Consider the following 14,107-nt stretch of genomic DNA (forward strand, 5'->3'; position numbering starts at 1 on the left):
GTGTATATATATATATATATATATATATATATATATATATATATATATACATATACATGCGGCGTGTGTTTGTGCTTTAGGGTGCACACCCTAATGCAATAGGCTGCGCACGCCTATGGGTACATCTAACTTAAAGTCCCCCTTGACCCTTAGCTATAACCTACTTAATGTCAAAACACCCCTTAACCCTTACTTTCCTACCCGTAAGACTCCTTAAGCAGTGTACTGCTAGGGGTGTGTACTGCTGGATTATGGCATTGGGAAAATAAATGTACCCAGTTATGTAAATGATGCTTGGCATTACAAAAAATGCAATGATAATTAAGCTCTTATATGTTACTTACAACATTATTGCAGAACTGTAAACACTCGTCACAGAATTCAGCCCCAGGATTGAAAATAAACTTCTGTAAACATGTGTCAGTTACTAAAATCAGAATCTAATTTCCATCGATTGCATAGCTACATCTTCAGCCATGGTAAATAACAGATAAGTATAATTCCACAGTAGATGCAGAGATACCCAATGTTTTCCTTGGTTTGGAGCAAACACTGTACATTCTGTCTGAATCAATATACCACATTAATGAATAGGAAAGAACTCGTCAAAGGCTGATCGACAGTTACAGTGATCTGGGAAAGCAGTTAGTGTTTTTTGTATTTCTGTTTCAAAAACACCTAAAATTGTCAGTTTTGAATAATATTGCGTGTACATATCCATAATCCCTTGCAGTGTCAAAGCTCCCAGATCCCAGATGTCATTTATATTTTGTCATTATAAGTTTGCATGGAAGCGATTTCAATGAATAATGAGGTATGGTTTGTCACGCTGCATGCTAAAGCCATTATTGTTTAACTGAGCAATTACAGAGGAACTTTTTGTATTCCCATGACTGTTGCTTATCTCGACTTATTTTTAGAAAAGCACTGGGGGCTAGCACTGGTGTTAGTCACTCAGCACAAGATAAAGATGTTTACATTCAGAGAGCTGCAAGGGTGCTGTGAAATTAAAGTATGATGGTTTAATTGTGATGTGTAAAGAATGCAGGTACCCATCCATCCATCCATCCACACCACAAGACTGAAGGATGAGTACTTTATAAATATCTCCAGAAACCCAAGATGCCACTCATTTCCAATACATACTACTCCAGTAGAGGTCTACTGGAGAAATAGACTCTATCTTGGTGACGGGCAACAGAGGATTGCACAGAGACTCTCAGCAAATTTTAAATGAGCAGACCATGCAGGCCTGTATTGATGCTCTGGTGTAACATCACCCTAGCACGAACATCAGTACTGAGTTGCAGGGAGCTTTACATTCAGTGAACAGACTGATACCAGCAGTAAACACAAATCAAATGTGTGTATGTGTATAAGTATGTATGTTTTATGTATGTGCAATAGTCATGCTGTCTAATCAGCATCTTGATATGTCACACCTGTGAGAGGTGGATGGATTATCTCGGCAAAGGAGAAGTGCTCACTAACACAGATTTAGAGAGATTTATGAACAATTTTTGAGAGAAATAGGCCTTTTGTGTACATAGAAAAAGTCTTAGATCTTTGAGTTAAGCTCATGAAAAATGAGGGCAAAACCAAAAGTGTTGCGTTTATAATTTTGTTCAGTGTACTTGTGTACTATTCAATAGATATATATATATATATATATATATATATATATCTATATATATATATATATATATATATATATATAGATATATATATATATATATATATCAGAGTAAGTCTTTCAAAATCTACTTTCCCTGTCCAAAGATTGTGGAATCTATTTTGCAAATTAGCAAAGCCACTATGAACTAGATTACCCTTTTCTACATTTGGAAGACTAAAAATGCAGCTGTTCCTAGTGAGTATCTGAGCCCTGGTGCTGCAAGAGCAATCCTCTAAAAATGGTCCTTGATAAACATGTATCTCATGAGAGAAATAATCAGTCAGAATATGTAGAGAATATTTTTTTTTGTCCATGTAGAATTAACATGTTTCTATATGATATAGATCCATGGATGGAGTGCTCCAGACACCGTTGCAACCAAACTGTATGCCACTGTTCGTTGAATGCATTTTAAATGAGTGTTAATTTGAGGACATCCTGGATAACTGTAGGAAGCAACCGTCTTGCATTTGCCGGTACAGTCCCGTATTTTGGGGTACTGTCACAATAAATATAGGTCCCGGTACTGTCCTGCAGTTTGAAACGTGCTGGTAGACGTCAAAATACAGGAGGAGATGACTAGGTACTAGAACAATGCACATTGTGCTTCAACAGTGCACCTTGCATGCTTTGGTTATGGGGCAGGCTGTTAGTCACCCTATTAAGCAGTGGGCCCATGCCAGGCAGGCCTGCACCCTACACAGACCCTGTTCTCTTCCCTCTCCACCTCTGACATGGAAGGTGGATAGAAAAGATTATTAGGAAGGTGGATAGAAAAGATTATTAGATATGGATAACAAGCATTAGCTAGTACAAGATGACATGCCTTCTTCTAGTGCAGGGGTCCTCAAACTGTGGCCCTTCAGATGTTGCTGAACTACAACTCCCATGATTCTTTGAATTACATAGGAGTTGTAGTTCAGCAACATCTGGGGGGCTGGATTTTGAGGACCCCTGTTCTGGTGCAAGCAATGTCTCTGGTGTGATTTGCTCAGAAATTATAACTCAAGACAGACTTGAGTAGTACTAGTTTTCCTAATCAAGAGGAAAATATTTCTTGCAGACCGATTTATGATGGTTTTAATCTTATATGGGGATCACTAAGGAGAATGCAAAAAGCAGAGAGACGGTGTCATTCATTTCTGGCATTGCCATTTTTTTCTTTACATCGCATTTTTCTGACAGTGTAAACTACAATTTTGGAGCATTAAAAAAAGAAAAGTGTCAGTGAATTTCTGCCCTCTTCACCAAAACCAGGAAACTCCAACTATTTATCTTCCATTTCCATTTGGTCAAATATTTGATGAAGAGGCCTGAAACTGAAGAATTGAAAGCTGTAACAGAGTAAGGTTGCCATTTATGTTCTGTCTAAAATAGTAGGTTAAACATATTTGTAGTTCGGCGTCAGAAAGAAATGTATTACCATGGCAACCCAGTAAAGGTTTTCTGGAGCTGATGATGCAGTGTGGGTGTGTTGTTACATCACACAAACCTTAAAGAGCTGACAGTATTGTATTATTTAAATAAATTAAGCCTGTATAATAATACTAATAATAAATTAATGTGCTGTGAATGCGCCTGGAGAGTAGCATTTACGTTTTAATCTAACTATTCATGCTGGTATACTACCATTTTCCACCAGTAATTCAAATTTGTTTGCAGATAATTTACTCTAAATAAATCATATACATTTTATAATACTTAAAAAAAAAAGTATTTGTGCAAAAGCACAAGAAAGTGATTTAATATTTAAAGACCAATATATATACTTCAACACTTTTTAAAGTGAGCAGCTACCACACTGTAGTGCATAATTCCACAAAACACACCAATACCACAACTACTGCAACACCTTTATACAGTGCAGCGCTTATTTGCAATTAAAATGCTAAATTTTTCTGTGATATCACTTCTAATGTGCTGAATAAATTACTTATTTTTCCATACAAGGCTGTTTTTACTTAGCCATTGCAAAGTCTCTGTACTTGTGAGTATATTATTCTATTTACAACATATACAATTTCTCAACGCAACATTATATTATATACTTTCTATCTCCTGAGATATACAAGTCTTCTACATATCTTGAAGAAAAGGAGGGGTCGCCTATAAAAATCCGCAAGTCCTAGTGCAAAAATTCAAGTAGCTTAACTATAAAAAAAAGTCCTAGAAAAATCAATATTTTTAGTTGGGAAATATTGTCGGAGCACAAAGGATCATGTTTTTGTGTAAGACAACCTTGTACGTGGCTTGATTTATGCATCAGTCACAAAGATGAAACTGCCCAAGTGCTGAAGTACCCCAGATTATTACTGATCCTCCACCAAACTTCACAGTCGGTGTAAGACACTGTTGCTTGTAGGCCTCTCCAGGTCTCCATTTACCATTAGATGATCAGGTGTTGGACAAAGCTAATAACTGGACTCATCAGAGAAGATGACCTTACCCCAGTCCTCTATGGTCCAACCCTTATGGTCTTTTGCAAACCTCAGCTTTTTTCTTCTTTGCTTCTCATTGATGAAAGGCTTTATCTACCTTTGCATAATTTCAGCTCTGCCCCTAGGAGTCTGTTTTGAATCGTCTTCACAGTGCACTTCACCTCAGCTGCCATTTGTCATTCTTTTTGTAGGTCACTTCAAGTCATCCTTTGATTGGTGAGTGAAATTCAAATTAGTTAGCAGTCATCCCTGTCAGTCGAGAGGTGTTTTCACCCTCTGCCGGCCTGTAACTTTGTTATCACAATTTCTGCTGCTTATCCTTGTTCTTATGAACTACCGTCTTTAAAATTTACAGCATGAAATCAACATGATGCTCATTGTAAACTTTTTTTTTTTTACTTCTTTGGGCAATGTCAAAATATATATATATATATATATATATATATATATATATATATATATATATATATATTTATATTTCATTCTAATAATGTTTGAGGTACTATTAGCACTGTTTTTGTCATCTAGCTGGTCCCATTCCAAAAAGGATAGTGCAGTGGTTTTTCAGTACCTCATTAACTAGAATGATATGTGACTGTGTTGGAATTTAAAAGACTCTGGAATAGATCAGCAGCCACACATGTAGAGATGATGATTTAAGAAAAAATGGGAGTAATCTCTTAAATTTTTATGTATACGCCATAGCAGATCTTTTAATATGACAGAACATGTTTCAAATCTTCGTCCAGCTTTTCTGTACCCAATGAAACCTCCGTTTTTTTTTGTTGTTTTTTTTAGCTGACAGGAGAAGAACCTAGTGTAGCCTATCCACTTTAAGGTTCAAAATACTGTGTGCTCAGAGATTCTCCTTTGCATAGCACTGTTCTGACATGTAGTTATTTGAAATACTCTCACCCTCGTGTCAACCTGTCTGATGATTGGACTCAGACCTCTCTCTCATTAACAAGACATTTCTGCCCACAGAACTGCTGCTCACAAGCAGGTGTGAAGGTGTACCTACTAGAGTGGCCACTGAGTGCATATTAAACGGACACTCCAAAATAAAAATAACAAAATAATTGAAAAATCACTGATTAGTAGATATAACCCCCAAAGAAAACATGCATGCACTTAATTATGCTTTTGTTAATTGGCACTATATCTAAAAACAGCTTGCAAAATGTTGATCTCTTGTCTGAAGACTTTGCAAACTCTCCCCTTCTAACCCAGCTCAGGCTTTCTGTGACTGTCCAATAACAGACTTTCCCATGTAGCTCGATGAGAAGTATTTGCAAGACAGGTGCTTTGGACAGTTGCTGCCTCTTCAGTTTAGCTTAACTGAGCTCACCAAACCAGAAAGTAGCATGACATATTCTCTGACAGCAGGAGGGAGGCGCTAGTTTGGGTGTAACAAGGTAAATGTATTAAAATGACAATTTCTGTTGAAATCAACACTTTTTATAAATTAAAAAATGAGGACACACTTTTAATAGATAAAAGCATTTCAGCAAGCTTTGGGGGTCAAGAGTGTCCCTTTAAAAAAATACTAGGATTTTATCCTATGAACCCTAAAGGTGCATTGTGTTCTAATTAACCCCAATTGGTGCACCTAAGTTAAGATGTATTTTTCTAACTCAAGAACATTAAAGTCAATTATAATAAGTGGTAGCTTTTATAACTAAGTAGTTATTTATTAAACACTGCCAGCTTATTGAGTTCACTGGGCAGTGGTGTATTTTGGATTTGTACTGCCCTAGGCATGACTAAATCTAAATTTGCCCCCCCCCCCCCCCCCCCCCCCCCCCAATTCGTGTCAAGGCCATTTTTTGGACTGACAGACACATGCCCTCATTGATACATGCACTCACTGACAGATACACAGTCATTGGCACACATATACAGTCATTGGCACACACTGTTTAACCAACACACACTTTCACTGACAGACACACACTGACACACCCACTCACTGACAGGCACACACTCTCAGATACACATGAAATGACATACACTCACATTCTCACTCACAGACACACACTGACAGCTACACTCACTCACAGTAAGGTGGACAGTCCTCCCCCCCCCCCCCCCCCCCCTGAAAGTGCCACCCTAGGCAAATGCCTTGTTTGCCTTGTGGTAAATACATCCCTGTCACTGGGTTAAAAAATACATTGACAATACAAAATAAGGACTAGTTTATTCTAGCATTGTAATAAAAAAGACACTGAAAGCAATTCCATCAATATCTGGCATTGTTAACATGGTTTGCAAGTATAAAGACCATTTAAAGGTATAGCTTAATGTAGTTGTTCTGGTGTGTATAGTATATCCTGCAAGCTTTTTGCTGGAAAAGGCAGTGTTTACTTTACTGCCTAAGAACACCTCTAGTGACTGTCACTCAGACAGCCACTAGAGGTGTTTTCTGAGTCAGTGCTGCACAGGGTGCAGCCTACTTTCAACATCGTCACACTCTGCATGGAGGTGCTGAATGTTTCCCATAGAGATGTATTGATTCACTGCATCTCTATGAGGAGATGCTTATTGGCGTTTGTCGCACATCCACAATAGCCTCCCAATGCTCTCCTATGGGGAAGAATTTGATTGGCTGAGTTCATGATGATGTCAGCCAAGAAGGTGGGCCATGGGCGAAGCCACCTGCAACCAAACCCACGCAGAATTGAAAAAAGGTTCTTTAACTTTTTAAGGAGAGCCAAGGAGGGCTGGGAATCGTTTTTTACATTTTTTTACGTTTGTATTCCTGACACTATAGTGTTCCTTTAAAAACTCCCTCTTTTATTTTTTGGGGGCATAGGGTTTTCTCCAATCACAAGATTATTAGAGATAAATAAAGATTACTATTATCATTCAATTTTTTTTAAGACCGATTCATTTCCTAAATTGAGTGATCTTAGAAATGTTTTGCTGCTATAAGTGAACTACATCTACAGCCAATTAAAGAGACGCACTATGCACTATACCCACTTCACTATTGAAGTGGTTATGGTGCTTGAAGTCCTTGGCACACTCCCTCCAGTAATAAACTGTTTTTTGAACAATTTTATTTTTTACATTGAATGAGGTTCCCCAGGCACCCACAGCCCGTCCCAATGCTGCTATTGCTTATAATAAGGCAGGTAGCTATACACCCTCAATTATAAGTATTAGAATCCGAGAGACACAAATATATATGAACTAAGTACTGTAGAGGGGGAGGTCCCTTGTAGGAGTAAATCAGTGATAGTAAAGTATCTGTGCCTAAATAAGACTTGTCAGTGCAAATCTAATGTGCCTTCGAGGGCACCCCTTAAGTCAAAACTACACTATCACTACACTATCACTATCACTATATCCCCCCACTAAATAACAAGACTAGAATGAAAAATAATTAAAAGAAAAAATTGGCATGAAGCCCAATCTCAGAGTAGCCGTTCAGAGACAGTGCTGAATGGAATAACGGCAGCGAAAGATAGAACGCTAAGGTATTGCCGGCTACGACATCCTGAGCCCCTGACCCGCGTGTTTCACTCAGGTAGTCATCAGAGGGGAACTGAAAGCCGGTAAGAATCCGGGATTCCATTCAACACTGTCTCTGAATGGCTACCCTGAGATTGGGCTTCATGTCCATTTTTTGTTTTAATTATTTTTCATTCTAGTCTTGTCTTGTCATTGATATTTGTAACTACCGAACAGAGACCACCCCCCTGGCTCATTAACTTCAAAGCATACCTTCAATTAAGCCCTCTCCCATCTTGTTTTTTGCGAACAAAGGCAGCGGGATTTGTCTGGAACTAAAATAGGACACTCCACTTCCCGAACACCGGTCCTAAACACACGAACGCTGGATCTTCATTTCCTGAACAGCTAGGAGAGTGCTGTTCGGTACTTTTGTGCATTCGTATGAGGGGAACCATTCGTGGATGTATTTGGTTTTTACAACTTTACGAAATAGACCGGCAAAACCACCCAAACCTGTGGAACTGTTTTGGGCAGGAGCATCGCGGTTAGCCGGTCACCTAAGACTTCAATAGAATTTGAAAACCCCTGACCTGATCTGGGTGATTTTTGGATATGTTGGTTACCCAGATCAGGGCTATCAGGGGATATGACTTTTGTGGGGATACCTTATGTTTTAAGGGGTGTTCTGAAAGTTGGGTAAAATTTTACTTTTTCTGCCTGGAGATAATGAAGTTACTACTTTATCAGACTTAATTATCTCCAGGGCTAGGGGAGGGAATTATATGTTTGTACTGGGAGTGTTTACCTTTTTCTCTGTTTGTGTATTGGTTATATTATTTATGTCTTGTGGGTGGTCCCCTTGCACGGGGACTTGCATAAAAGCCAGTGTGGCATCATTAAAGCTCAGTTCTGTTCTACCCTTCTTCTAGACTTCGGCTGATGTTTGGGTATCTGTCTACTTCGCTAAGGAAATTTACTTGGGAAGCTGTTTATTCGTATGGAGTTCGCTTATTTTATTTGCCGAACGGAGAGTTATAGTCACTGACACTCTGGCCGCTCGGGAAGAAACTACCGAATGGGTATTGGATATATCAGGTTTCCTTACATCCCATTTCCATCATTATTTATTGTATTGGTATATTTTTATATTTGTCTATTATATATGCATATTGTTCATATCGTTCTTAGAAGATCACAGTGCACCTCTTTAATTGTATGTTTTAAAATTAGATTTGGTTTTAGTATAATAAATATCATCACTGCATTTGCAATACAGATGTCTTAAATGAACCTACTAACATAGTGTTCCAATAAAAGTTACATGATTAGAGACCATATATAAATCCTATTGAGACATATCACGTCACTAGCCTCTGAAGAAGTGACGTTGTTAGTCACGAAACGCTTAAGGCAATTATACAAAACAGATACTATTGTGGAGAAGATTCACAGTAGACCGCAGGAGCGTTTTCCCGGTGGAACGCACGCGGTGATCCCCAGTCTGCACTCACAACCAATAGGCTGATTACCTACTTTCAAGCTGGAGAAGGTTATTACATCAAAAGGGATTTCATTCCTACAGCTTCTGGAGCTAGGATATCCACATTTCCACAGATATGCCTATTATTCCTGAGAGCCTGTAAGTGTTTTTAACCATTGTGTCAATATAAATAAAGTGTCAACAGAGAACACTATGTCTCCTATCTTTTATATTTTGTAGATTTCAAGACATCATTCAATACAAGAGACCACTATATGGTCAGGTATTGTATACTGTTGGAATAGACTTCATACCTATTTTCCACTGTGTTATATAGGTTATAATATATCAGCCTCGAATGATTCAAGCTCCTGCTATATAGTAACAGGATTTTGCTATTTTTTGAGCTGATACATTTCTGCAACAAGATATCTTAACTTTTACTGTAACTGACTTTTAATATACATGGACTGCCATTTGATGCCCATACATATTTTTGGTTTAGAAGCCTTTTATTAATCAACATTTGTATTGTATTCGATTTTTTTGTTTGTTTGTTTTTTACCAGTTCACTGTTTAGTTAACGGTGCCCAACTTTTCCCAATTTGGGTAGCGCTCTTCCTTTATATTCCCTCTACAGCTGTTTATTACAATTTGTTGTGGCTTCTATCTCACTATACATTTCCTGGTAAGTTTAGGATCTAGTATTCTTATAATTTACTATACTATACATTTCTAGCCTTGATGGGGGCTTTTTTATACCAGTCGAGATCTATGTGAGTTAGAGCCCATTTTTTCCACCCTTCCCATATTATTCCACGTTCATTCTCAGTCTTTCCACTCCATTTGGACAGACTAACTCCTGTCCTCCTCACTTCCATACATAAGACCATAACCAGAATTTCCTGTACACACATACATACAGTCATAACCAAACATTCCCATAAACACATTCATGCAATCATATCCACATTCTTCCATACACACATACATGTAGTCATACCTACACTCTCCCATTCACACACTTATACCCACACTCTTCATACACACATGCTGTTATACCCACACTCTCCATACAGTCATACCATGTCGGCCTGGTTGAGAGCGATTAGCTGACAATGCTGGTCCGGTGCTTTCGGCTCTCCTGCAGATGTAGTGAAGGTGAAGACAGGGCTGGCGCATCCATAAGGCTTCACAGGCAGCCATCTTAGGGTGCCACAGCAGGGGAGGGGGGGGCGCAAAAATCCAAATCCCCGGCCACTGCCAGAGACTTGGATTTTTAAATATTTCTTGCAGATCTACACTTGAGAAAGCCCCCCAAGTTGGCCAAACGTGTTGTGTTGTTTTAACTTTTGTTTTTAAAGCATTAAAGTATAGTTGGCATTCACTACTAGTTGTGTTTGTCCATTTATTATGCTTTTTATGCTTTCAGTTGCTTTTATTATTTTTTTACTTCTTCTGTTCCTGGCACTTAAAAAGATACAGAATAAGAAAACTTTGGATACTACTCCTCGGAGAAACTACCTAACATCATATCCCTTGTAGGGATTATACCACCCAAGCGCTACCATATGAGCAGGATCTACTGCTCCACTACATGTGAGTAGAATATTCTTATTCTTATAACCATCAATATATTGATTACAGTGAGCACTATTGTTTGCCATTTTTATCTTTTATATATTAAACTACACATTGAGGGACCAGCCCCCAGATCTACATATCCATCAGTGGGGATTGTCCTGCTGCATGCTGCTAAACTCAGAGCTGGTCTTATAGCTCTCTCAAATGTGAGTGATATACCATTACATTATTGTTGTATGTCCTGCACCTAGTTCCATACGCTCTGCACCATCACTGGTTATGTTCTGCTTTAATTACATATACTCCCACCATTTGAAGTCTGAATGGTTACCAATTGAGAACAAACTCCATTGTGGACTAATTGGACTTTATATTGGCGCACCCTATATTTTATATATATTGATTAGTCATACCATACCGGCCAGAGCTAATCTCATTGGTTGACAGCGATTAGCTAACACTGCTGGCCCGGTGTTTTCAGCTCTCCTGTAGCTGTAGTGAAGGTGAAGACAGGGCCGGCATGTCCATAAGGCTCCCAAGGCGGCCATTTTAGGGCGCCACAGCAGGGTGGCGCAAAAATCCAAATCCTCGGCCCCTGCCAGAGACTTGGATTTGTAAATATTTCTTGCAGAACAAAACATCAGCTGCTGTCTGCCTACCCTTTGAAGCTCTATACTTGTGGTTCTAGACAGCCTGCTGGTCCTATGTCACTCTGCTGAAGCCCAACACGAAGCTGGATGCTGCAGGACATCCCTGAGGGTTTGTACCACCCTGAAGCAGTTCGTTGGCCGCTGACCCCCACCCCCTGACCCTCAATCAGCCCTCCCACTGTACCATGTGTCATCGGACCACAAGGGAGTGGGAAAGAAGCTCCCACTATGAAGGCAGAAGGCTGCAGCTCCCCATAGGTAGGAATAGCCACATCATGCAGACTTTTAGATAACAGGAAGTGAGGGATGGTGTAGGGCTTCCAGATAGGGGAATTAGTAGGAACTGTAGATTGGTGCACACTGTGTGCTGGGGACATTCTGAGTGGTGGGTCCCATCTGATACTGTGTGTGTGTATCTGGGTCTGTGAGTGTGTTGTTGTCTGTGTGTCCTGTGTGTCAGAGTGTAAATGTGTGACTGAGTGTGTGTCTGCATGCATGATTGTAAGTCTGAATCTGAGTATGATTTTATGCATCTGTGTATATCTGTGAGTGTGTCTATAGGAGTGTACATGTGAATGTCTCTATAGGAGTGCATCTGTTAGTGTCTATAGGAGTGTATCTGTGAGTGTGCCTATAAGTGTGTATCTGTGAGAGTGTTTGTCTGTAGGAACAAATGTATGAGTGTCTCTATCTGTGAGTGTGCTCTGTGTGACTCTCTTTAACTGTGTAGGGAAGCAGGAGCAGGAAAACATTCTAAGCAGGTGCAGATAGTGAGCTTGGGGAACTGGGCAACTCCTGGCACTATAACCACTAGTGGTTATGGTGTTTGAAGTGTTTCTTTAAGAGGTCGCAACTACAGAAACCTGGGGACATTGCAATGTGAACATTTTGGTGAGTCTGTTGTTGTTTGATAGGAATTGATACCTGTAATTATGATACTGTAACTTAAGACATCTTTAGAGATATGAAAACTTGAACACAAGCACAAATATGGCTTAAAAATGACTATTCACTTTTATTACAATGTATCAATGAATGAATTAGAGAAGTAGAACTTACTAGTTATCATTGCTCCAGTGACAGAAGCCAGGAAGCCAATGCTGACCAACACCACAGATATCAGTCTCCCCTGTTTGTGTCTCTGTAGCATTACAAACATCAGAACTGCCGCTGCTCCGTGAACAAACAGAGAAGAGAACAGAGCCCACAGGAACACCCAGTACCACATCTCTGAAAGACAATTAGTTACATCATTTAACAGAGAGAATTCTTCTTTTGCTCCTAGGGGGGTATTAGATTACACAGGAGTGCAAGTAAAAAAAATATTTATCACGACTCACCTATTAAATAAACATGGAAGAAAACCAAGAGTTGCAAACTGTTAATATTATATATATTATTGCAATTGATGATTCAGTACACGTTGTGTAGATAAAACCATACTAGATTATTTTTAATAATCACAGAGCTGCTTTTTTACTAAACCAGAAATGATCCAGAATTGACAAGAAAAGAGATCATTTAGTTGAAAGGGCCATTCATCTACTTTTTATCTTTACTTTTGCTATTTCATGTATTTTAAGACTCATTGGGTTCTAGTTCTTCAAACAGATATGTAAATTTATGAGTCTGGAAAATATACTGTTATTTAGAAGAAACTTATAACATAGATTGTTAATACAGCAATATGGGGATTAACACAGAGATGATGGTGCTGTTTACGTGCTATATAAATTCTATTTTAGAAAATATAAAAAATAGAGGTTGTAGAAAATAAAATAAATAACATCCTGTTAGATAACTTAAAAAAAAACAACTTAAAAAACTGAACCAAAATTGGTATCATAAAAGTAATAGAGGCGATAAGCTACTAACATTTAAACTTAAACAAAGTACAGCCAAAAGGAGAATTTTTTAAATAATCTATAAGGATTCAACATATTATAACCCAAATGAAATAGTGGGGGAATTTTCTATCAAAAACTCTATAATATTCCAGTAAGTATAGGTAAAATCTCTCTGAAAGAATATCTAAGAAATTTAAATAAATCCAAATTAACAAAAGACCAAGTAAAATCTATAAATAGAAGAGGTAAATTCAGTAATAAATAAGTTTTCAAACAATAAGGCTCCAGGACCTAATGGCAAAACTACAAAAAACAATATTAGTCCATATCTGGTAACAATATTCAACAAAATAGGATTGCTGGATAGTCTACTAGAGGAAATATAGTTCCAATCCCTAAACAAAATAAGACTCCAACAGAAATAGCCATTTATCGCCCTATCGCATTTATAAATGGGGACATTAACATTTATTCCGCCATTTTGGCTACTAGATTAAATGATATCGTTCCATTATTAGTCCATAAAGACCAAATTGGATTTGTAGCTTTAAGATCATCAACTCAAAATATGAGGAGACTTATAGATTCTTTAGATGTGTCTGAAACAGATTCCATTTCCCAACTGGCCCTGTTTTTGGACACTAAAAAAGCGTTCAACAGGGTCATTTGACAATTTATGTCTGAAGCGTTGAACTCATATGGATTTGGAGACTGCTTTATAAATAACATTTTGGCTCTATATACCATACCTATGGCTTGAATAATAGGCTCAATCATAATATCTCCTTGGTTTAAAATAGGAAATGGGACACGTCAAGGATGTCCTCTATCTCCTATTCTATATATTCTAACTTTAGAACCTTTTTTACAATGAATAAGAGATAATGTGTGTGTGTGTGTGTATATATATATATATATATATATATATATATATATATATATAACTGGTATTTCTACATATTGTTTAGTGGATTGTT

General features: G+C 38.1%; 1 protein-coding gene across 1 annotated transcript in view; it reads right to left on the minus strand.

Moving 5' to 3' along the window:
* Window positions 1-14,107, minus strand: part of TMEM170B (transmembrane protein 170B) — a 45,598-nt gene that overhangs the window by 4,316 nt on the left and 27,175 nt on the right. The window contains exon 2 of the mRNA XM_063450519.1: window positions 12,343-12,513. Within this exon, the coding sequence (XP_063306589.1) occupies window positions 12,343-12,513 (171 nt within the window). The remainder of the gene's footprint in view (window positions 1-12,342; window positions 12,514-14,107) is intronic.

This window comes from Pelobates fuscus, chromosome 4, assembly GCF_036172605.1.
Source record: "Pelobates fuscus isolate aPelFus1 chromosome 4, aPelFus1.pri, whole genome shotgun sequence".
Lineage (NCBI taxonomy): Eukaryota > Metazoa > Chordata > Amphibia > Anura > Pelobatidae > Pelobates > Pelobates fuscus.